This window comes from Penicillium vulpinum (genome assembly GCF_028829585.1).
Source record: "Penicillium vulpinum strain IBT 29486 chromosome Unknown utg000003l_segment0_segment0, whole genome shotgun sequence".
Lineage (NCBI taxonomy): Eukaryota > Fungi > Ascomycota > Eurotiomycetes > Eurotiales > Aspergillaceae > Penicillium > Penicillium vulpinum.
This window is the reverse complement of record NW_026643243.1, coordinates 6,841,393-6,863,789: the sequence shown is the minus strand read 5'-3', so window position 1 is coordinate 6,863,789 and position 22,397 is coordinate 6,841,393. Positions and strand designations below refer to the sequence as shown.

Sequence of the window (22,397 nt, the reverse complement as noted above, 5' to 3'; positions counted from 1 at the left end):
GGAAAAAGTTGAGATAAAATGGAAGAAGCAACAGCTCAAAGGCGAGAAGTGTATTTATTGGATTGTGAGTTCTATATATTCCTTTTTTTTGTTGTATTCGACGCAAACACGAGTCGATTATGCTTACATTTTGTGAGAAAGGTCCTGCCATCAGATGAGTCACAAGTGATATCGCCAAAGGTAAAGACAACAGCGCACACAGCGCAACCCTTCGCAAAGGAAATAGCTGACATGTGACTTCTAGAAAGATGAAATGCTTCAAGACACAGCCACAACAATCAATGCTGTCTCACGCCAGCCCACAAAAGAATTTTTCATCCCTATTGGCCACATTTCACTGGATTCCAAGAACCCCGATGCAGAGCACATTGAGCTTGACCTGCCAGTCAAGAAAATATTCTGGATCAAGACATTCTACGTCAGGCAGTCCATCCAGGGCCAGGGAATCGGACGAGCTGCAATGGATGAGGTCGAGGCCATGGCAGTCCGAGAGCCACTACTAGCCAAGATATTGATGCTAGATACAGTTCAGAAAGATGATCAGAAGAGAGAAGAATTTGCAAATGCAACATACGGTGGTGTGCCAAAAGTAAGTCTGATTATACAATTTGATGTCCTTGGTCAAACACCTTATCGTCTGCAGACTACGAACGAGGAATGGTATGCTCGTAGAGGCTACCGATTGATCAAGACTGTACAGAACTATTATCAGGTCTTGGATAAGAATGGGAAGATTTGGGATACAAAGACAGTTTTTATGAGAAAGGATATTGCGCGCGCCAGCGACGCACACAGGTAGTATATATATCGTGTCAAAAAGCATTCTAGTAATTGATATCATTTTCAATTGTCTCTCCTAAAATCAATCATGCACCCTAGTAGCATATATAAGACTTAATACATAGATATATATCTTCGAGCTTCGATGACTGTTGAATGATGTACTGATTGTCTCGTTTTCTCATACTTCGAGTTTCCTAAATGTGGTACGCTAAGCCTAATTTGGAAGAAGCAAACTGCAAACCATCGCGGGTATTTTTTTATCCCTTCCTTTTATTTATTCATGTACCTCTATGCGTTGGTGCTCGAGCCATGAGAAACAACGACCGGCGTTCTGCATCGCCTGTAACACGCAAAAATGGCACTTTGCAGTCATGTGAACCCTGTCGGAGATCCAAACAGCGATGTGACCATGACCGGCCTGTTTGTCGCCGATGTATCGCAAAAAGAATCAGCGATAAATGTTTTTATCATCCAGCTCCAATGACTAGGCGGAGACCTTCCGGCCCAGCCAATTCTGCCATAGTTTCCAGTCGACTTACCAGCCAAACAACCTCAAAGTAAGCCTCTCCTGCAACGGTTGATAGACCATGCTAATATGTAGAGACAGTGCTTCCAGCCCGGGCTCAGGTTCGAATGGGCGTTTTCTCACACCGTTGGAACCCCCCGCGGCTCTTCCTGGATATCTGGGCTCGACAAGTTACGCTGCGTTTTTGACTGAGCATCGTAGTGATATTTCGTTCGAGCCTGAGGAGAGCACATATTCCTCTGCGGGGTTAGTAGTGGAGCCTGATCGACTCCAATCCGGGGTTGATGTACTCCGGCTTTTGTACAATCTCACTGTGTGTGATATGCTGATTGCACGATTATATCATCGGCCATGGAACGCCATCGTGCCCAAATTGGTAATGGACGAGCTTTTGCGCTCGGTGCGCCAAATCTTTGACGGGTTCTCCAGTGACCCAACGGCACAACTGCAAGAGTTGGCGAATCAAATATTTCAAAATACCTCCCGCCCGATGCGGACGCATAAGTCTATGTCATTTGAGGAGTATTGTTCCTCTTTTACCGGTCGCAACCTCCGGTGGGAGGCACTTGGCTTCATCTTCACTAACTGTGGAATGCAATTGGTCGTTACGCCAGACAACGACCCTGAAATTATGCAGGGCTCAGATGACCCTCGAACAAGAGACCGGTTACTAGAGCAGATGACTGTGGTAAGTGCAGTATGCCTTGGTTTCTGTGACCAGATATCGTCGGCAAACGAATTGCTGGCAATGTTGCAATTTAACGATGTTATGTTGCGAACACAACAATATGGTGATTCTAGTAAGACTTTCCCTTCTGCATGGTCTCATCTCCTATTGATTCACTGACCACCCACTTGTTAGGCTATCAAGCTTGGCGTAGATTGAGTGACCTGGTATCCACGATATATGCAGCTGGGCTACACTTAGACACTAGTAGCATTGACAATTTTCCATTCTTTCTTCGCCAGTGGGGGAGACGCTGCTTTTTCGCTGCCTTCTACATGGACAAAATGATGGCAACATTTGTTGGACGACCGCCACTGATGAATGGTCGATTCTGCACACTCGCTGCTCCATTGGATTTGAGCGACGAAGTCCTGGCTGCAGGTGGAGATGTTCTCAGCAAGGCTATATCGGAGCTAAACAGCACCGGATGGAATACCCAGGGGGAGTTACACACAGTAACCCCAATTCGCCTACGCTATCAGCTTGCCATCATTCGGGAAGAAACTCTTGAGGTCGTATTGGGAACTCGCGAGCAACACAATCTAATCCAGAAATCCGAGTAAGTATATCTCCCCGTTCAATTCACATGCTGTCTAAGCACTGATATGCTTTTTTAAACAGAGAAATCCAAGCAAAATCGCGCGCCATTTGGGAATCAACTCCGGATCAACTTCGATATGACCGGCGATTGAACGACCCTTCTTGGCATGGGTGGCTTATGATTGTCTATTGCTATCTGGATTATCTATACACTTGCTTTTTGCTTTATCGCGCAGTTGTCAAGCACACTAACACCGGACAAGCGGATCTCTGTGACGTATCTCGTCGGGTGCTAGCCATTGTCATTCAGATCAATACAGTCCGAACACCAATGGTCGACCTAGACAGGCACTTTTCTTGGGTCGTATGTTATCTACAGTTCCTATTCGTGAATGCAAGAGAAACATTTACTAACAAATGCAGGTCCTCACGTATGGTGTTCCTTCCGCCAGCGTCCTTCTCCTTGAACTCCTGCGTCAATCGCATGAGCCCGGTCCACACACTGTAACTCTCCCCCGCGCTGAGTTGATCCGTAACCTCAGCGTGTTTATTTCTTCCCTATCGTGGGTCGCAGTCCCCGGCCACGGGAACTATCATATCTGCAAAGAAGCCGAGAAAAAGCTGTCTCGCATTCTTGATCAGCTGCTCGACCCAGAGCCTGTGCATCAACATGTGGTGGATGATGTTACAACAGGCCTCGACAATTTCCTCAATTGGTCAAACTACAATACAATCTGGGACTTCAATACCGATAATATGCCTCTTGCCGAGGGCTTTGTGCCTTGAACGTCGGTCGTTATATCATGGAGATCATTTAGCGCCAAAATATTCATTCATCACGTCATTATAATAAAACATCCTCCCCCCGATCGGTGGTTGATATCTGGTCATACCATCCACACATACTCGTTGCGGGGAGGTGTGTCGGCGACATAATAGGCACGATGACACAGCGGGCAATTGAAATGGTCTCCCAAGAACCACTTCTCCAAGCATTCCCGATGGAAAACGTGCAAGCACCGCAGTTCACGAATTTCATGCGTGCGGTCTACTTGCTCCAAACAAACGGCGCTGGACAGAATATTAGCCACTACTCTACCGGCGCAGCACAACAATTCCATACCAAACAAATTGTCCATCGACGGCTTCAGGCAGCCCGAGATTCCCTTTCGTGGTCGTCCACCATTTCTCGAGCGTGCAAGTTGGCGAGACCTTATCCAACTTGCGCAATCGTTCGCTGGGATCTTTTCTTGACCTCAGGAATGACTGCCTGTCCCGGCGGTTGATGATTATTGTCAGACTGAAGGGTACAGTTAGGATAAGATGGACCGACATGATTTATGTAGCACCAACGGAGGAAATGTATCGGTGAGAATGGGGAGAATGGAGGAGACACAAGAGATAACATGCAAATAACATGCACATCGAATCTTACATCAAACTAAGCACGATGAGTAGCACCACCCCAAGTCCGATGCCCAAGACAATCGCCATATGGTTCTTCTTCAGTTTCGCGTCTTCTGCCATCCCTCCGAGTCCAGGATTCTTTGTTGCACGAACGGGTAGTCAAAGTCGCGTCGATGAGATGGGCGATGTGGTTACCAAGGTCGAAAGCGAAATAAAAGAGCGCAATCCAAAAATCTTTGATCCCAAATTGCTAGTGATCACAAGCTAGAAGTGGGTGTCACAGCCCGGTCGCCGCACCGGGGGTTCGGGGACTCTGGTCGTAGTATAACACTAGAGTAGACCTTTCCCGAAAAAAAGATACAAAATGAAAAAAGCAAAGGAGCTGAAAGACCAGTCAGAATCCGAGAAATTGAATCGCGAAGTAGAGGTCTGGAAATCTTCAGATGCAAAAGAAATAAGAATTGTAAATGTAATAAGCACAGGGAGTATCAATTGATCTGGGGATGATCTCCATGTCCAAGCGTCAAAGCGGGGAAGAGACGGTTGTGGATCTTTCATCATACGAGATATTATTTCCCTCTTGTTTGGGCATTGAGCATCTCCCTGTATCGAACCAATCAACATCGTGCGAGATGGAAGGGATAGGCCCGGGGGCGGAATGTTGATCGGCTGGATTGTCTTTTGGTTGCACGGTGGGATTTGCAGAGATACCTCCATAGGTAGATGCCTTTTTATTATTTGTCTAGTATTTGTTTAATAGCTTTCGTATTTCTTTCGAGATTGGTCTGGAAATACATCCCGATCGCCAAATATGTGCCAGATGACCTGGTTTAAACTCGGCCAAGACTATTATGCCTCCCTACTTTATCATTGCAAGGGTTGTATTGCGGTTTGATGGACACATTCTTCGAAGATTCTAGCTGGCAGTGTTTCACTCTTTTCTGGTATTCTAGACTCCTACTTTATTTCATCCCAGGGCTATGAAGGTCTAGATCTGATCCAACTGGAATCGTGGATAGGTCTAGACAGCTACTCCATACCGGCCTAGGAATACGATGAGTAGATATGAAAAAAAGGCTAATAAACGCCAGAAAGTTACCTCAGCCCAGACCCAAGGTGCTATATGTTGTACATAGATGGCCAAGTCAGTGAAAGAAAGGCTTTGACCCCTAGATGATAACACAACGAATGTGATCTACTGATCTACAAGATACATAGATATTGATATACAGCTGTAGCAGGCGTTGGTTAACCGTCGCATTCGGTTAGCTCTAATGTATGTATGTACTTATTATTAGCAGACCTGCACCCTCTAAATTTGTGTCTAGCAGGTGCAGACCTGGTGTCATGCATATGTGTTATGTCGCTTCTATGTGTGGCTTGCCCAGCGTGCGTCTACTGTAGAGAAATTTCTTATGCGCACACTCGGCCTGGTAGACTAGGACATGGACATCAAACCGATGACATAGCCAGCAGAAAGCTCCCCCACTGTGATAATCTATTCTGTAGGGGCTCTTTGCAGCTGCTTATAGGGTCACGCCAATCAACCATAGGAATGCTCCTAATTGGATGGCGAATTTGCGATCGAAGCGGTCTATACATACATGTCAACTTTGGAATCTTGTATAACATAGAAAGCCGATTACCGCTGTCGAAAGCATCGGCCTTTTTGCTCTTTATTCTGATATTTTCCGAGGAATTTTGTAAAAACCATACAAAGCAAGATAAAAGATGTGAGGTTGAATGTAGCTAGGTATCTAAGGAAAACACGACCAATGGGACTGTGCCGCTGGGCCCATGGATGACCTGATTTTCCCCAAATTTGACCCGAATTTTTGGATTTCCCAAAAGGGTCAAAGAAGAAGTCAATAGTTAAGATCTGAATATTCCGATCTGCGACTATTATTAAGCACGATATTAGGCTATTACTGACCGTATTTGAAGCTCTTTGCTTCTCTGAGATGGAGTTCTAGTACTTCACCGGTGACCCACTAACTGCACTATTCCATATAGGGGTTACAATCGGGAGTCATGCCATAAATGCCCTCTCGTGGTCCATCTGAGAGCACAAGAGTGATGAGATCTCTCCTTTTTTTTTTTTCAAAGCAGATTAATATCCCTTGGGAAAAAAAAAACACCTGAGAGATCACATTCCACCACGTGCAAGTCTTCCTCGTGGGGTCACGTGAGGGCGCGTAACCACGCGTTGGGCACTCAAGGGCAGATCAGGCGAAATAAGGCAAATAAGGCAAATGGCATGGTTTATCCCTCTGTGATTTAATTCGAGTTGGAGAATTTCAAATATGCCTGTATCGAACGCGAGGACACGCTTCGCGCTTTACGCAGGTAACTGTATGAACTACTGCAACCTCATACCAAGTGTGGGCCCGAAACCATCTCTACAGCTCAACGCGTTAGTATAGACTAATGCAAAATTAGTATTCTGAGGATTCAGCTATATAGTAATTTGGACATTAAACAGGATCAAGATAAAATCAAACAAGAGAAAGGTTGGTGTCTCCAAGTACCAAGTACCTCGGAGGAGCACTTTGTTACTAGCGCGGGCCACGTTCTTTCTACTCCGCGTTCACACCGCGACGCGATTTGATACCGTTTTCTGCATGCCAGCCTCACGGCTTTTCCAACTTCTATTCTCTTGTCTTTTTTTTTCATAATTGATCTGGCGATCTGGTGATCTGGTGTTATTGTTTCTTTCTATTTACCCTCCCAACCCCTCCATGCTCTCTTAAGTATCATGTCTGATCCGGAGCCTTCGGTGGCGATCTCATCCTCGCCCTCTCTCCCGGCCACCGACTCCAATCCTCTTAACTACGCTTTTCTCGTTCATTCGCAAAAAACCCTTACACAGAACCTTCCTCCTCGTGTCGACAATAAACTGCTAGCCCGCCAGAAGCGACGTCGAACTAGGTATGCTATTATGGTTGGCGTTCCATACTATGAACGCGTCAATTAACCCGACGTGAACTATTTTGTAGTCCGGAGGATCACGCAATCCTCGAATCCGAGTACCAGCAAAATCCTAAACCAGACAAAGCAGCCCGCACGAGTATCGTGAACCGTGTATCACTCGGCGAGAAAGAGGTTCAAGTATGTGATGCCAAGAGTTCACACACAAAAACCACTTCTAACTAGCTCACAGATTTGGTTCCAAAATCGCCGCCAGAACGATCGTCGGAAATCTAAACCCCTCCAGCCTCACGAATTACTCGCCCCGCGGTCGGGCATGGTCGATTCGTCGGGTCAGCCTTTGAGTGATGATAACGCGTCGACGGAGCCGGGGTCTTCAAGTGGGGCAGAGCAATTTGACATCAACGATCACCGCGAGGAAATGGCATCAAAACCATGGCACGGAGGACTGTTGCAGTTTTCAGATGATTCTGACCCAGTGATTGAAGATAAAGATGAACATGAACATGAGCTGCCCCAGAGCACCCAAACAAGCGTGGCAACAGAGGCTGCCGAGGAAACCCCGGCCACCTCACAGGAAGAGTTTTCCCAACTGGTGAATGACCACTCAGAGGACTCTGTTCTGCAGGCACCAAAGAGGAAACGTTCAGTGTCAGATATCCAGGGCGAGGGAGAATATGAGCAGCAGGCAGCAACCGCACAAATCACGCAAACCACACCTACCAAGTCACCTCCATCACTACGTTTGTCGATGTCGTTTGATGGAGAGGCTTTGGTGCGCAAAGAGGGGGAGCTAACACCATCTCCGCCCAAGGGTCGCAACGCCTTACGCATCGCGATGTCATCAGATGGAAAAGCAGTAATCCGCGGAGAGAACGAACCATCACCGTCCAAGAACCGCGTGGCGATGTTCTCCGTTCGCCGAACAAAGATGTCAAGCCTGCGACGTAGCAGCAGTGCCGTCTTCCCAGTCACGCCGCGGGCAGGTGTGGCCGAGCAAGATCGGCCTTTCGGTCGCTCTCGTGATTCACGTAATTGGGAATCATTCTGTGACACGGACGCAAGAAGTGCCCTATCAACACCAACTAGTGGCCCTAATGGTTCTCCCGGTCTCTTCCAATCTCGCAGTCAGCGCTCATTACCTCGGAGTGCCTCAGGGCGGCACAGCCTCGCTGCCCACGGCGACCCAAACACGCCAATTTCTCAGTCCATGGGAGAGAAGAGGCGGAAGCTCGCCCGCACTGTTTCATCCCTTGGGCGACTGGAGACAGGCCGAAACAAGGCTAACATGGGCCCATCAAAGCTGTCCAAGCCTCTATTCTCCAAGTCTGGCAAGCAGGATCTGGAACAAGACCCCGGCGACTCTGATAAAGAGAACTGGGTTCCAGGAACACGATCAACAAATGTTCGTCGTCGTAACACTTCACACATCCCACGACCGGTCCTTCGCGATGCTAACCGTAATCGCGGTCTCGGCATCTCGGCCAACGGCAAACGCAACCGACCGCTCCAGGCTGGCTCACAAGGAAAAGCCCCGCCAGAACTCAGTGCAGAAGTCTCAGCTTTCATGGCCGGTGGCTCAGGGGATAGTCAAGAAGATGACTTGGACTGTGTGCAGGGTCTCCTGTCGTTGAGCCAGGGGGCCTGGCGATAAGGGACCTTTGAAGGGATGCATGATTGATACGTTGACATTCCGAAGCGTCATTGCCTGTCATCTTTGCGTTTTATTATTCTTCATTTCCTTTGTGATACTGATTTTCCTTTGTTCGGAGCCCTGATGTATTTTTTTTATTGCTGTCTTCATGATGTGCTTCATGATGTTGCTTCCAAGTGGTCTTCGCCACTGTCACGTGAACCTTGTCCATGATATACTTTCTATTCGGGCCTGTTCTTTTTTTCCCTTTCTTTGCATCTCTTATGCATCTGGATCTACATGGGTCTATATCTTTAGTCTATGGCGCTTTACTCGGTGGACTTATCTGGTCCTCTGGGCCTGTCGTTGATGGGGGGTTTGACTGAACAAATGTGAAAAGCGAAAGCTCTGGAGAAAGATACTAATCCTTGAATGAATCCAACGACCTAAAATACCTTATTTAAGTATGAATGAAAATGTTCAACTTGCTGGATCCATTGTATAATCGATACACATCTACCTGTAGGCATCTCTCTATCATGCCATCTATGTTCCTAAGTTATAGCTCTTCAAACAAATACCATCTAAACTCATAACACCAATGTCTAAATCCTGATCAAACTCCTCCCATAACAACATTGAAGTATACAAACCCCCTCCCCGAATCAAGACACATCCCCAGCAGAAGGCAAAGAATCATCCTTCACCCCCATTCTACCAACCTCTCCCATCCCAAACCCCCGACAAATCACCTCCGCAACCCTCTCCCCACTCCAAAACGCCCCAGTAGTAGTCCCAAGCGCAACAAAAGGCGCCGTATGCTCCCCAGCAAACCAAAGTCCCCTAACCGGTCCAATCCCATCCCCAGACCTAAGAACTTCAATATCCTTATCCGCTTCTTCAAGCCCAACCTGGAAATTACAATACGATCCATTCCCAGCAAACTCATCCTTCTGCCATTGCGTAGCAAGCAAAGCTACTGGCACACAGTCTGGGTTCTCGGCGCTGTACCCGGGAAGTCGGGAGTAGAATGGGTGCAGTGTTTCGATTAGAGATTCTCTGTATTCGGGCGATGAGGGTGCGTGCTGCGAGATGCGATTTATTATCTCTGCACCGCTTTCGCCATATGTGTAGAAGAGCAGGGTTGGGTGCGCGTGTGGTTCTGGGAGTGAAGCGAGTGAAATGAATTCTTGGTTCCATTCTATGTGTGCTGGGTGGGTTGCGTAGGATGGTTTGAGGAATTGGGCGAACACCGTGTTGGGAGTGGCGGTTATTAAGGTGCTGGTGTTGTTGGTGTGCCAGAAGGCGCGCGGGAATGTCACATATACCTTTTCCAGTCGGCCGTAGGAGATGTTGTTTATTGCTTGCTCGAGACGGGGTGGGAGGGCCGGTGTGAATGCTGAGGTGTTTTGTTTGAGCCAGCCCAGTGGGCATGTTATGACTACTTCATCGAAGTCATAGCTTGTTCCTGTGGCTGTCGTTACAGTTACTGTGTGCTGCTGTATTGGTGATTGGTTGTTGCGAGGTGGCGCGTTGATGCTTTTGACAGGTTCGTTGAGGCGGATGTCGGCTTTTGCCACAGCGATTTTTGCGACATGCTCTAGGATGCGTTTGTATGTAGATGCCACGACGAAGTTGCCTGAGTGGATAATGTTAGAAGTCTACTATGTAACCAGGGATGATTTGTTGAATACACATACTCCCATCAACACATTCTTCCAGGCGGAAAAACCTCAAGCTCTGCTTATCGACTTGATCGCCGACATATGCACCCCAGAGTCTACAGGCATCGAGGCAGTGCTGTTTCTCTTCATCTGAGAAGTTGGTTTCCTGGACTCGATCGCAGAAGAAATCGAACAGACTTCGCTCGACTGGGATGCTTTTTCCGTGGTGATTGCTGTATTTGAAGGCCTCTCCTATAGTAGTCCATACAAAGTCCTGGACTTTAGCGCTCACTTCGTCATTGATCGGGTGGCCATCTCGCGAGTAAGAGATATGCCCTCCACCCTCGGGATCATACATGACGGTCTTTGTTTCTTCCGCTATAGTCATGATAGGATTCTCCCCCGCGCCATGAATCCAGTTCGGGCCTCTGGGTTGAACATTAGCTGGTGTATACTTTCCAAATCATACTACATGTACGGAGTAGTATGTACTAGTACTCATGCAGGGGTACGTACAGATCCACCACATGGTCTCCCACTGTTGATTGGTGCACCTAATCGACGAAAAAGTTAAAAAAACGACTTGGCTTCTGCAGAGTTACAAGGAAGACATACCCTCCCACCAATGCGATCTCTTGCTTCTAGGATTGTTACTCGGGCCCCGCTTTGGATGAGGATGTCGGCGCAGCGGAGACCTGAAATGCCTGCGCCGATGATGCCGATGTGCGGAATCGGAGCCATGCCGTGATTCCAAACCCCAATTTGGGATATGTGGTTGATATACTTGGCAAAACGAGTAGACAAGATGAAGATTTGACGACCAAGTGAGGATTTTGGATGTCATTGGGTGTTCGCATGATTGGTTACCGTTATCACCTAGGCTTATCAATGACAGGTGCCAGCCCTGGAGCTACATAATGAGTCTACTCGGCTTACAAGGAATAGATAATTTTGAGGCCCAAGTGCATTGATAAAGCGATTCTGGAAGATATCGCAGATGCCAGGTCCAATAAAGGCACGGCAAAATCAGAAAAAGGACAGAGTTCAGTTATGACCAGCATAATAGATACAAAAGAAGCCATGCGCCTGGTCGAACCTGCTAAGCCGCTAGAAGCGGGAACATAATAAAGACCACCGTCACTGCCGTGAAACTCCATCGCGAAAGCGCTTTTTGAAATGATAAACAGAGCGAAAGAATATGTACGGGTCGGAGGTAATGGAAGGAAGGGTATCAAGGAAAGCCAGAGAACGGAGCAAAGCGCCACTGAGTAAAAAAAAAAGCCCGTAAAGAAATAGTGGAGATCAACTCTCACTATGAAACAACGTAGGAGCACAAGTGGTGCTTGGTTGTAGTAGACGAGGCGCAGAGATCGGGTGGACCTGTATCAGACGGAGAAACACACTTCAGTCTTCCCAGATGGTCTCCAGGTCGAGATCCTGCCGTCGCTCGGCACCACAGACACTCCATCGCTTGCGCTTATCACTCCGGGCTGCATATCCGCCCGATCCCCCGCGCATTGTACTGAATGAGTTTGGCGCATCGGATGCCCCGCGTCGTCGGTTGGCATTGGTTGCGGCATCGGCTGCATCAGCCGCGGCTTTCAATTCCGCGATCCGATCCTCCTCAAGGGCCTCGTTCTCGGCGTCGGGGATGTCAGGGATTGTCTCCAGAGACGAAATGCTGGGGCTTCGGGAGCGTAGGCTGGTCGGGGTTGAGGAGACGGAAATGGAGGAAACGGAGCCAGATTGGCCGGGGTAGGATTCGTTGTATTTGGAGCCCAGAATGGGCGAGGAATGCAAGGAGGGGCTAACGGGAGTCTGGAAAGGAAGTGGTGAAGTCGGACGCAGGCGACCGATGCGGGGGAAAGTCTGCGCCATCAGGACGGGAGATGAGGCTAGCTGTGAAGGCGATCTGGAAATGGTTTCTAATTCTGCGTTCTCGGAAATGGTTTCTGAGATGTTGAGAGAGCCCATGCGAGATTCCATGTAATCGTCAGGGCGCATTTGAAGGGGGTATCGTCTTGCGTCGACTGGTGCCCCGCGACCATTGACGAAGATATAACGACCCTGGGAATCCAGCCCTGGGGAGGAATAAGCGCGCGTCATAGACGGCATGCCCGGAATTCCAGCCAGTGATCGAGAACGGAGATGCGATCGGGCCAAAGGGGATCGTGTCCGAGGTGGTGCCTGTGGTTCAGAAGAAAAAGCGATCATGACGTCCTCCTTTTCTTCGGGGACAACCCCGGGGTTGGTCCCGGGTTCGTTTGGGCGCATATCTTCAGGTCGTGACTCCATATGTGAAGAAATAAGAGAAAAAGGGGTAGGCGTGATTTACCCTTGCATCATGGCATAGAGTAAATGAGGAAACTCTTGGACCTGCCAAGTGGAAAGAAAACGTGCAGGAGTTCCTGAGAAATAAATGGTGAGGTCGAAGATGTGAAAACGGAAAAAAAAAAGAGTTGAAGACCACACAGGAGAAGAGCCAAGGCCCAGATTCTCAACCTTCAACGTGGTGATCGTCGATCTCTTAGAGCCTCTTGGCCTTTTCTCTCTTCAACTCTTTTTTACCTGTTTGTCTAGGGAACGTAGTATCTAGTATGGATCTCAATCCACTTTGGTTTTTTGGCCTTATCCTATCAAATATTCACAACTACATATTTTTAGCTCTTAGCATCTATTGACGTATTGGTCAGAGATATGTCATTAAGCCTATTTACTCGAGGTTGATTTAGTGCAGGAGAAAAGATCCGATTTTGGACTGGTGATTTCATAACTACATATGTAAGTACTATAGTTAAAGTATGGTGATTTTATGTGTTTTTTTTTGAATGTCTTTTTAAATGTCTTTTTAGACGTTCTCTTAGATAATGTTTTTAGATATTTTTTAAAGCTAAGTATCTGTTATAACTTATATAATAATGAGCTATAGAAATGCATGTATGAGAATAATAGTATGGAATATTTAGGCCGACACAACGACTTTTCCACATATAACCAGGGACTAGAGAGAGTGATTGAGTAATACTTATGAGATAGAATCTTCCAACCCACATCGAGATAAGCGTATAAGTTGAATGTTACATATAGAATATGAGAAATTGACGCCGAAAATGACCACTTTTGATGCTAGACACGGCTGCCTTTCCACCTGTAACTTTGGATATCCAGCTGCCCTGTAACACCACTAGCACCGGGCCGCCCAGGACGGCTAGTCATCCTCTAGTCCTACCCAGATGATGTTGACCCTCGACTTCCACAGTTGTTCCCCTCGTTTCCACTGGCGACCAAAAGAACCAGGCGGATTTCTCCAGTAACCACGCTAAGATGTCGGAAATTGCCCTGAGACACTTTGCCTTCGATATCAATCAGCCTCAATACTTGGAGAAAGCCCCTAGATCTGTTCCATACCGTACCCAGTTCTTTTTTCTTTATAATCCTTTGCCATATTGATTTTATTGAATAAAATGGCAAAGGAGTAAAACTGCCTAATATACGAGTACTTCAGACTCTCTGGTACATCGTTTGACCACCCACGGGCTGTGACGAAGCCTCCAGTATCAATGAGCACCAGGTTTATAACGGTCAGCATATAGAGAGTAGACGTGCTATGGCCTGAGCTTCCGTATATATAATCAAATTAGTTCTTGGGAAAGTACTATGCACTATTTGGTCTCCTGCAAGACTCTGACTGTCAAGAACGTCCGCTTATATGGCAAAACGTGTACTAGCGGCTTCAGGAGATATCCACATACAAAACTCACTGTGCTAACTCTGGTTTGAACCTAATCAAACAAATCCAGGCCTCGACATACTTTACCTCAGTTGCATGCTTTTACGTCCAAGTTGTTCAAAGTTTGAATGCGCTCTTTCCCTTGAAGAACTGGCTGGTAAGATGGACACCGAAATGGACAGACCTTGCTCGGGGTTGGGAGATGGTCTAGGGGAGTAGGATAATAGAGATACAAAATGCTAGAATCCTAGTTGAACAAAGAAACACCCACCCTACTACCGCTTGATCTCAGCACCCTTCTCTAATAGTAACAGCACAATCTCCTTGTGACCCTGAGAATCAGACTGAGATACAGCCGCCTGGAGTGCACTGCCGTAATAGCCACCCTGCGCGTTGACCTCAGCACCATTCTCTAATAGCAACTGCACGATCTCCTTGTGGCCCTGAGATACAGCCGCCTGGAGTGCATTGCCGTAATAGCCACCCTGCGCGTTGACATCAGCACTATTCTCTAACAGTAATTGTACGATCTCCTTGTAGCCCTGAGAATCAGACTGAGATACAGCCGCCTGGAGTGCACTGCCGTAATAGCCACCCTGCGCGTTGACCTCAGCACCATTCTCTAATAGCAACTGCACGATCTCCTTGTGGCCCTGAGATATAGCCGCCTGGAGTGTATTGCCGTAATAGCCGCCCTGCGCGTTGACCTCAGCCCCCTTCTCTAATAGCAACTGCGCGATCTCCTTGCGGCCCTGAGAATCAGATTCAGATACGGCCGCCTGGAGTGCATTGCCGTGATAGCCACCCTGCGCGTTGACCTCAGCACCATTCTCTAATAGCAACTGCACGATCTCCTTACGGCCCTGAGAATCAGGCTGAGATACAGCCACCTGGAGTGCACTGCCGTAAACGCCACCCTGCGCGTTGACCTCTGCACCCTTCTCTAATAGTAACTGCGCGATCTCCTTGCGGCCCTGAGATACAGCCGCCTTGAGTGCACCGCCGAGATAGCCAACCTGCGCGTTGATCTCAGCACCATTCTCTAATAACAACAGCACAATCTCCTTGTGGCCCTCAGATGAAGCCGCCTGGAGTGCATTGCCGTAAATGCCACCCTGCGCGTTGACCTCAGCACCATTCTCTAATAGTAACTGCACGATCTCCTTGTAGCCCTCAGATGAAGCCGCATAGAGTGCATTGCGGCAAAATCCACCCTGTGCGTTGACCTCAGCACCATTCTCTAATAGTAACTGCACGATCTCCTTGTAGCCCTCAGATGAAGCCGCCTGGAGTGCATTGCCGTAAAAGCCACTCTGCGCGTTGACCTCAACAGCGTGATTTACTAAACATCGTACTATTCGTTGCAGACCTGCCAGAGATGCGTAGTACAACGGAGTGGCCATATTTTTGTCTTGAAACGGCTCTTCCTCCGTAGGCTGATCTGGGTCAAATAGTTTACCCCATGCTGTATATGCTTGACCTTGTTTCAAAAAAAACTCCGAGACAGCGTCTAAAACATCTTTCTCGGCTTCTGCAGACTGTGTATGGACCAACAGGTATGAAGCGGAGTACTGCGCCAACGGAAAGTTGGCCCTGATTTCCCTGATTGGTCTTTGCTCATCAATATATGACAAAGTTGACAGACATAGCAGTGCCATCTTCGTGTGTGATCGTGTCATGTTGAGCCGCCCTTTCCATTTTCCTTGAGGGGGCTCAACGAGGAACTTCCTCGCCGTCAGGTGTATAAAAAACAGCTTCCTATTGTGGACAGTGATGAAGAGACCACATAGATTCTTCACGGTATTTTCGAATTCAATGGCTGGCCACAAGTTGTCCCTCAGATCATCATAGGAACTGAATCCCTGTTTCTCTAAAGCTATCGTTAAGGCTATATTGGCCTCATCAAGCGTCAGTGGTCGTACCGCAGACAGAACAAGCTGAAGAAGAGTTGCAGCCTGAAAGTCATCCTGACTCCGGTCCAGAATCTTTTCGTATGCGTCTTCAATTTCGGAAGGTAAGCTAGAAAGAAGTGCTTCCACATCGGATCTGCGACTATATTTACTCCGTCTTTGCTTGATAATATCGAACGTGAGATGTAGCCAGAGGTATGTGCGATTCTCCATACTTTTGAGTTTCTTAGAAATCGTTTGGCGGTCACTCTCCTGAAAACCTCGCCCTATTTCAGCCACCTTGGCATCAATGACCAGATTTATATCGTTGCTGATATCGACGGAGTTATCAGCGCCGTCAAAATGTAGATATGTACTTGCATCAGAAAACCTTCCGAAAGATGCCGTTAGGTCATCATAAGGGCGACTCGTGATCAGAAACTTGAGTTTCGACGGTGAAGATGAATCCCGGGACTGAGAATAGAATTCTCTTAAATTGTCAATCAATGGCTCCCAATACTCCTTACACTCATCTAAGGCATCAAGAAGACATACGATTTCCCCAGTCTCTGGTGATGTAGCGCATTGTATAAGAATTCGCCAGAGCTCAGAAAAGTTCGTTGATAGATCTTTCCCGGTTTCTCTGTGACTTAGGATTGCGTGCTGGATTAGGACGCCGGCTGAATCGTGTGTAAACAGTTGATGGAGTATTGCACACAAAGCATTCGTGGCAGACATGCGACGCTCATCTCCGTCTTTAAAAAAGAAGTAGCAAACCATAGATGTCGTGACATTCGTAGAAAGCCTATCTTCATCGATGAGAGCTCGTGATAAGACTGACTTCCCACAACCAGGATCAGCAGATATCCAGAGTAGACTAGACCTCTCGCTGTCACGCCAATTCCGAAGTCTGTGGTCATCGAAGAACCATTCACATGTGCCTGGGACTCTGTTTGGGTTGAAATTCTTGTCATCTTCATAGCCAGAAGCGAGGGTATGAAGGAGATCTCGTTCTTTCTGATCTTCGTAGTTCCTCTGGGTCTGTATTCTGTCTGCTTCCAACGTTTTCCGAATCTCGTCAAGGATGTCCCGTGACTCCCGCATCGTCTGGAGCTGATCATCTCTGGTTTTGCGAATTTCCTCTGCCGCAAGAGGAGGTATGTAGCTACTGCAAGCCTCGCTCAATCTTTCAATTTCTGTCATCATTGATTCCCAATCCACCCCACCAGTCATATTCTCCCATGCACGGGAGAGTTGAGCTTTAGAAAGATGGCATACTGAGCGCGCCTGGTACTCGATCACATGGGAACAGAGCTTGGCCAAAGGCTCCATGAGGTCTTGATACTCTTCTCTATACTCAGAGCGGAGATACTTTTTCTCGCAGATATGCCAGTACATAAGAGTATCGTCAATTTTATTGAAGCCTTTTAGCATCTCCATATTGCCTGTTGTGCCACTCGAGAGTAGCTATCAAAGTCAGTACTAACTCAACAGGAAAAGGGTTGGCGGGGGTTTGAATCACTGGTAGAAGTAATGAAACTCCAGCCCATGCTAACGCTGCATATGGTTGGGTGCTAACCGCGTTTTTGATGACTGGGTCTGCCCAGAGAAAAAACTTGGCCAATTTCTCGGTTTGCTCTCGTATCTTCACATCTTTTCCTAGAAGTGAAAATCGCCACTGCTTCTTCTCTCGATCTTCCAAGAGTAGCTCCACAATCAGCCGGATCGACTCCGGACTTAAGAAAATTGGGTTTGCTGACTTGTCGTGCTGCAATGAGCTTAAGTGCTTCATGTAGTCTTCTATCAGTTTGGGCTCTCGACATTGTAACAAGTTATATGCGCTAGCCCAACAGTCGCCGTCGTCACTTGATGAGATAGGAATAGCTTGCTTGGGCGACTCTTCCGTGGGGTCGGAGAGCGGAGTAAGATTAGGGATCACCGCCGGAGCAGACATGACTTGCCTAGACTGCTTCGTAGCCTGTGTGGTAATTACCGCAAGTGAGGAAGATTCGGCGAGGCTCAGGACCGGGCCAGCATTGGAGGTCACTGAAGCTGGCTGAACCTGTTTGGAAGGCTGTTCAGAAGGTGTCATGTTTGAGGAGGGTTCAACAGGGCTAGATGCTTGTAACTCTGTGGTCGGAGAATGGAGTGCACCATCCCCATTATCTCTACCAGGATTCTTGGTAAATTTCCATTTAGTCGATTTTCGCTTGGTGAAGAAACGCATGGACGATATTGAGAAAGTAGGTCGTAGGGGTCCGAGATCGGAAGCTTGTGGACAGATTTTATCGGGTAATATAATTCAAAGGTTCTACCTCCCACATAGGTAGATATGTATGGAGCAGTGTATGGGCGCTTCCACAGATACGTGTCAACAGTTGAGTTCTCAGATCTGACCACTCGGGCACTAGTCAAGAACCCCACCAGCGCTAATCACACTTGGGGGCTGGGGAAGGGTGTTTTGGGCATACATATAAGAATATTCAATAGTTATCTAATTAGCTATTGGGAATCGATTAATGACCGCAGATTACGCTTAGGGGGCTCCATTCTCGCATACGTAGTCCGTCATTTGCTAATATTTACATGAATTATATCAAGTTTTGAGGGGGGAGCGAAGATGGGTGTTTTATATCGGAGGGCATTGAAGGGAGGTTACGTGACAGATAAAATGGGTTCAATTCGACCAGGTTCGCACATTCTGGCTTTGCTGAGAAGTCATCGAAATAGACACATAAAATCACCGCACGTATTTGATATTTAGTACTTATGAAGTCACTAGTGGGATCGTTCGTTTATCCCATACAAAAGTCATATATTCTGTACACATACTAGGTACCCGGAAGTAACCGAATAGGCTTAATGGCATACCTCTGACCAGTTTTATAGGTGCTAAGAGCTAAGAATAGTTGTGGATACATGAAACGAGAAGCAAAAGCCAAGAGGTTGATGAATAAATGCTCATTATGAGGTGGCCCAACCTTTCCTAGATCGAAAATTCGCTATTAAGCTAGAATCCTGCGGTCGAGATTAACATTGCCTACATAACTTGAATATCTTATATGCATATAGTACACGTAGCGAAGAGAAAATATTAGGCGCTGGTTGAATCGAACAACCCATGGCAAATTGACTTATAAAACCCATCCTATCTGCACTATGTAACATAAGCTTCTATCTCCATAGATTAATACATGGATACAGGAATGTCTTAGCCTTAACGGATAGCTAGACTCCAGATGTCAATAACTCTCCTTCCTATTCCTAGCCGCCCAGTACTTCTATGACTCATTATTACTTCTGTCTATAACACCAAGAAAGAATATCTTGAAAATCATCCTAAAAGACATCTATGCCTACTATACACATAGAAGGTATTCAAGTTTTAGAGATAACAGCACCAAGGGGACAGGTACATAGCATTTGATACAACTCCTGCAAATTACTTATTAGACAGTAGAAAAGGCCAATTCAATGGCATATAAACAAATGAATGTAAAAAAAATGCCAGGGATATCTCAATGGGTGGTTTCTTCCCTGCCCTCCTTACAAATGGAGGCATTCTTGCGGACGTAAGTCTCCCGCACCATATCTCCTTCATGTTTGAACACCACCCACTCGCCCATACCATACTTCTCCGGTGCAACACGTATACCACGACCACCACCACCAACAATGATATTACCAGGACGGTATTTGGGATCCAACTGCATACGCCGGATAGCAGAAACGTGGATTTCAGCGTTATCCGGAACATCCCGCACCTCGCCACGAGGCAGCGGCCAGCTAATCGGCTTCCACGACCCATCAGGCTGTAGATCCATACGACGGAACGGCAACCATTCCATAATGCGCCACGTAATAACCGACATAGAAGGAATACCCTGGTTGAACATCAGGCAGTCATGCAGCAGCCCCTTCGTACTGGAGATATGCAGCGCATGCCAGAAGTCGTGACTCGAAGCCGAGCGCTCCTTCTCATCAGGCATATAGCGGAAAGCATCATCGTCTTCAGTATGATGTTCAACGCACCGACTCGGCCGTAGTGCATTGATCTCTTCCCGAATGGGGCTGTAATCACCGCTGTACTCCTCTAGACACTGGAACTGCTTCATTTTGCGCTCATCCAGCTCGAGTCCCGCCTTTTGCGCTTCCTGTGTCATCCACACGAGCGGCGCGTGGCTAAGTGCCCATGACTCGCCGTCTGCGAGCGTCCACCCGCCGCCAATGTCTGCGTGGCAGCCCGGGAACCAGACCTCGTGGATGTCTTGGTCATCTTCATCGTCGCTTGAATCGGCCTCTACGATGGGAATTTGCACTGAGAGGATATTGGAATGCACGCTGTGGAAGGACTCTTTGCTTCGCACTGAGTGGAGCTCTTCCATTGACGCTTTGGGCACTGCGAGGCTGCGTCGGGGAGAGCGCGCGCGGTATGTGTTGGATTTCATTGTCCCGTTTTCGCTACCGGGGCGGGAGTTTTGGGATGAGGCTATGTGTGGAGCTTGGTGGTGAGAGGCACGGCGCTCACTTTGGTAGTATGTCTCTTCAGTATTCGGTTCCAATTTGGGAATGTTGAATTCAGGCTCGGCGTTCTCTTCTCCCTGCTGTTCTTCCTCGGGATTGTCATTGACCCGAATGGCAGGAACGTTGTCTGGGCTGTCCTTCTCCTCTTGGGGCTTCTCTTTGCGGTCCCCATGGAAGAGGTGCAGATGGTTTTTGGGCAAATGGGGGCGGCGGCGGTTTTTCTTCTCCTTTGGACGCACTCCAGAGATCAGATCTTGGCGAAACTTCGCACGGCGCTCGTCAATACCCACGGCATGGCGAATCACCTTGGCCGAGCTGCGTGCCGTGTAGGGGAACTTGGTGCGCTGCATCCATGCGGACTCAAAGCGTGGCACACTGTTGACGGTGTCAAAGAGCCCCATGAAACGGATACGCGAAATAGGGCGACTGAACGTCTCACGGAAGGCCTTCATGTATGTGAAGAGTTTCCTCTTTTCTTCGCGCTCTTCTTCCGAGTCGCCGGACCGCTGCTGCCACTTGGCGAATGTCTTCCAGGCGAACCGGACTAGCTCCTCATTTCCTGCTTCGAGTAAACCGATATAGTCCAGCATCTCTGCCAGAAATCGCGCGATGTATGAACCACGACTAAAGCCAATGAAGAAGATCTCGTCGCCAGGGGAATAATATCGCATCAGAAACTTGTACCCACCCATGACATGCTCGTCAAAGGAAGACCCGACTGCCGAGTCCTTGGCCTTTTGATAGGCGGATTTGATACGCTGGATTCGGCCATGGCTAGTTAACGACTTTGAGGTCACATATGTGCCAATACCTGGCTGATAGTAATGGTACTGGTGGCTTTTGCTGCGGTCAAGCATCTGTGACTTCTTAGTACCGGCTCAAACGCTTGGCTCGCAGTCCCACTTACGCGAAAGATCTTGAGCACATTGCTATCCGACTCGTCGCCAGCGAACTTATTTCCGGTACCATCAAAGCAAAGCACAAATTGCTTCGGCATACCCAACGGGCCTTGCTGTTCATAATAAGCCATGTTGCCACCGAATGATAATGCCGATCAGGCAAAAAAGAAAAAAAAAAGGTCCAACCTTCAGGCACACCTGCTCAGACCTGAAGGGGGCTATATACAAGAAGGGGGGAAAGGCTCAAGCCTAGGATGACGCTTTGATGCAGCTAGGTACAGCTAGTATTACACGAATCAGCACCATATATTGGACCCAGCAGCGAAGGGGGTTTTGCAGGATAAGAATATTCAACCCGCTAGCCGATCACTGCAGATTTGTGAAAAGAATACGTCAAACTCGAGCGGGCTGACGGGCGGGCCCCCCAGACTTGGCATATTCCCAGCACAAGAGCCCTTCTGTTTTACAGGGAATATTTTCTGTAAATGGTCCATTGACTCGCATCTGTGCAGGTGCAGGTTACATGAAACCCTACTCGATTCTAACGGGGGCGCATTCCACCCAATAGTGACGCGCCGGTAATCATTGCTGGATATGCAAGTTTGTCGCGAACCGGGCTGAACCTGACTTGAGCACTTCTGCACGAGGGAGGCGGATCCTGCGGGCCGGACCTGGGTAGCGTGTCAATTTGTAAGTAATTTCTGTGAGATGGAGCTGAACAAGACTAAAAGAGAGACGTGCAGGTTTTACTTTTCGCTACTTTTTACGCGAGTTATAGTTGACCCCAGTGGGAATCGATGAACTACTGAAGGTTTGAAAGGAGACGATAGTACAGCTGGTGTTCGGGATATTATTGTCGATCATTCCCCACAGAGCCCTTCTGGACACCAATGATTCAGGAGGTGTAAGGGGTGAGAAGGGGGACGTTCCCATTGTTCCGTCGCGTTGGTTCGGTCTTGAGCGAGCGATCAGATCGGGTCTAACCGTCTATAGTAGTTGATGTACAATAATGGTCCTTCACGGCCTAGGGCCGTGACCCACTGATGTTTGCCATTTTTTTCCACTCAAGAAAGTTTCTCGAGGTATGTACGGAGTACTATGATCACGATTGTCATTGCGTATGGAGTACAGAGTAACATCAGTATAT

General features: G+C 47.8%; 9 protein-coding genes across 9 annotated transcripts; 4 read left to right on the top strand and 5 right to left on the bottom strand.

Moving 5' to 3' along the window:
- Positions 1–253: 253 nt before the first annotated feature.
- N7479_007633 (GNAT family N-acetyltransferase) lies at positions 254–799 on the top strand (the record flags this gene model as incomplete). The annotated part of the gene is made up of 1 exon (XM_057255327.1): positions 254–799. One exon carries the CDS (start codon positions 254–256, stop codon positions 797–799), a length of 546 nt encoding a protein of 181 aa, XP_057109189.1.
- Positions 800–1,263: 464 nt separating this feature from the next.
- N7479_007632 (putative C6 transcription factor) lies at positions 1,264–3,362 on the top strand (the record flags this gene model as incomplete). The annotated part of the gene is made up of 5 exons (XM_057255326.1): positions 1,264–1,340; positions 1,391–2,109; positions 2,172–2,595; positions 2,658–2,940; positions 3,000–3,362. 5 exons carry the CDS (start codon positions 1,264–1,266, stop codon positions 3,360–3,362), a joined length of 1,866 nt encoding a protein of 621 aa, XP_057109188.1.
- A 101-nt stretch (positions 3,363–3,463) lies between these two features.
- Positions 3,464–3,911, bottom strand: N7479_007631 (putative RING finger domain protein; the record flags this gene model as incomplete). The annotated part of the gene is made up of 2 exons (XM_057255325.1): positions 3,464–3,647; positions 3,700–3,911. The coding sequence occupies 2 exons, from the start codon at positions 3,909–3,911 to the stop codon at positions 3,464–3,466; spliced, it is 396 nt and encodes a 131-aa protein (XP_057109187.1).
- Positions 3,912–3,993: 82 nt separating this feature from the next.
- On the top strand, positions 3,994–4,251 carry N7479_007630 (uncharacterized protein; the record flags this gene model as incomplete). Its single annotated transcript, XM_057255324.1, has 1 exon — positions 3,994–4,251. One exon carries the CDS (start codon positions 3,994–3,996, stop codon positions 4,249–4,251), a length of 258 nt encoding a protein of 85 aa, XP_057109186.1.
- Positions 4,252–6,738: 2,487 nt separating this feature from the next.
- On the top strand, positions 6,739–8,565 carry N7479_007629 (homeobox domain-containing protein; the record flags this gene model as incomplete). Its single annotated transcript, XM_057255323.1, has 3 exons — positions 6,739–6,911; positions 6,980–7,091; positions 7,144–8,565. The coding sequence occupies 3 exons, from the start codon at positions 6,739–6,741 to the stop codon at positions 8,563–8,565; spliced, it is 1,707 nt and encodes a 568-aa protein (XP_057109185.1).
- A 644-nt stretch (positions 8,566–9,209) lies between these two features.
- Positions 9,210–10,949, bottom strand: N7479_007628 (flavin monoamine oxidase family protein; the record flags this gene model as incomplete). The annotated part of the gene is made up of 4 exons (XM_057255322.1): positions 9,210–10,183; positions 10,245–10,636; positions 10,725–10,762; positions 10,824–10,949. 4 exons carry the CDS (start codon positions 10,947–10,949, stop codon positions 9,210–9,212), a joined length of 1,530 nt encoding a protein of 509 aa, XP_057109184.1.
- Positions 10,950–11,612: 663 nt separating this feature from the next.
- On the bottom strand, positions 11,613–12,503 carry N7479_007627 (uncharacterized protein; the record flags this gene model as incomplete). The annotated part of the gene is made up of 1 exon (XM_057255321.1): positions 11,613–12,503. The coding sequence occupies one exon, from the start codon at positions 12,501–12,503 to the stop codon at positions 11,613–11,615; it is 891 nt and encodes a 296-aa protein (XP_057109183.1).
- A 1,710-nt stretch (positions 12,504–14,213) lies between these two features.
- Positions 14,214–18,054, bottom strand: N7479_007626 (uncharacterized protein; the record flags this gene model as incomplete). The annotated part of the gene is made up of 2 exons (XM_057255320.1): positions 14,214–17,294; positions 17,350–18,054. 2 exons carry the CDS (start codon positions 18,052–18,054, stop codon positions 14,214–14,216), a joined length of 3,786 nt encoding a protein of 1,261 aa, XP_057109182.1.
- A 1,291-nt stretch (positions 18,055–19,345) lies between these two features.
- N7479_007625 (T6SS phospholipase effector Tle1-like catalytic domain-containing protein) lies at positions 19,346–21,381 on the bottom strand (the record flags this gene model as incomplete). The annotated part of the gene is made up of 2 exons (XM_057255319.1): positions 19,346–21,208; positions 21,259–21,381. The coding sequence occupies 2 exons, from the start codon at positions 21,379–21,381 to the stop codon at positions 19,346–19,348; spliced, it is 1,986 nt and encodes a 661-aa protein (XP_057109181.1).
- Between the last annotated feature and the right edge of the window lie 1,016 nt (positions 21,382–22,397).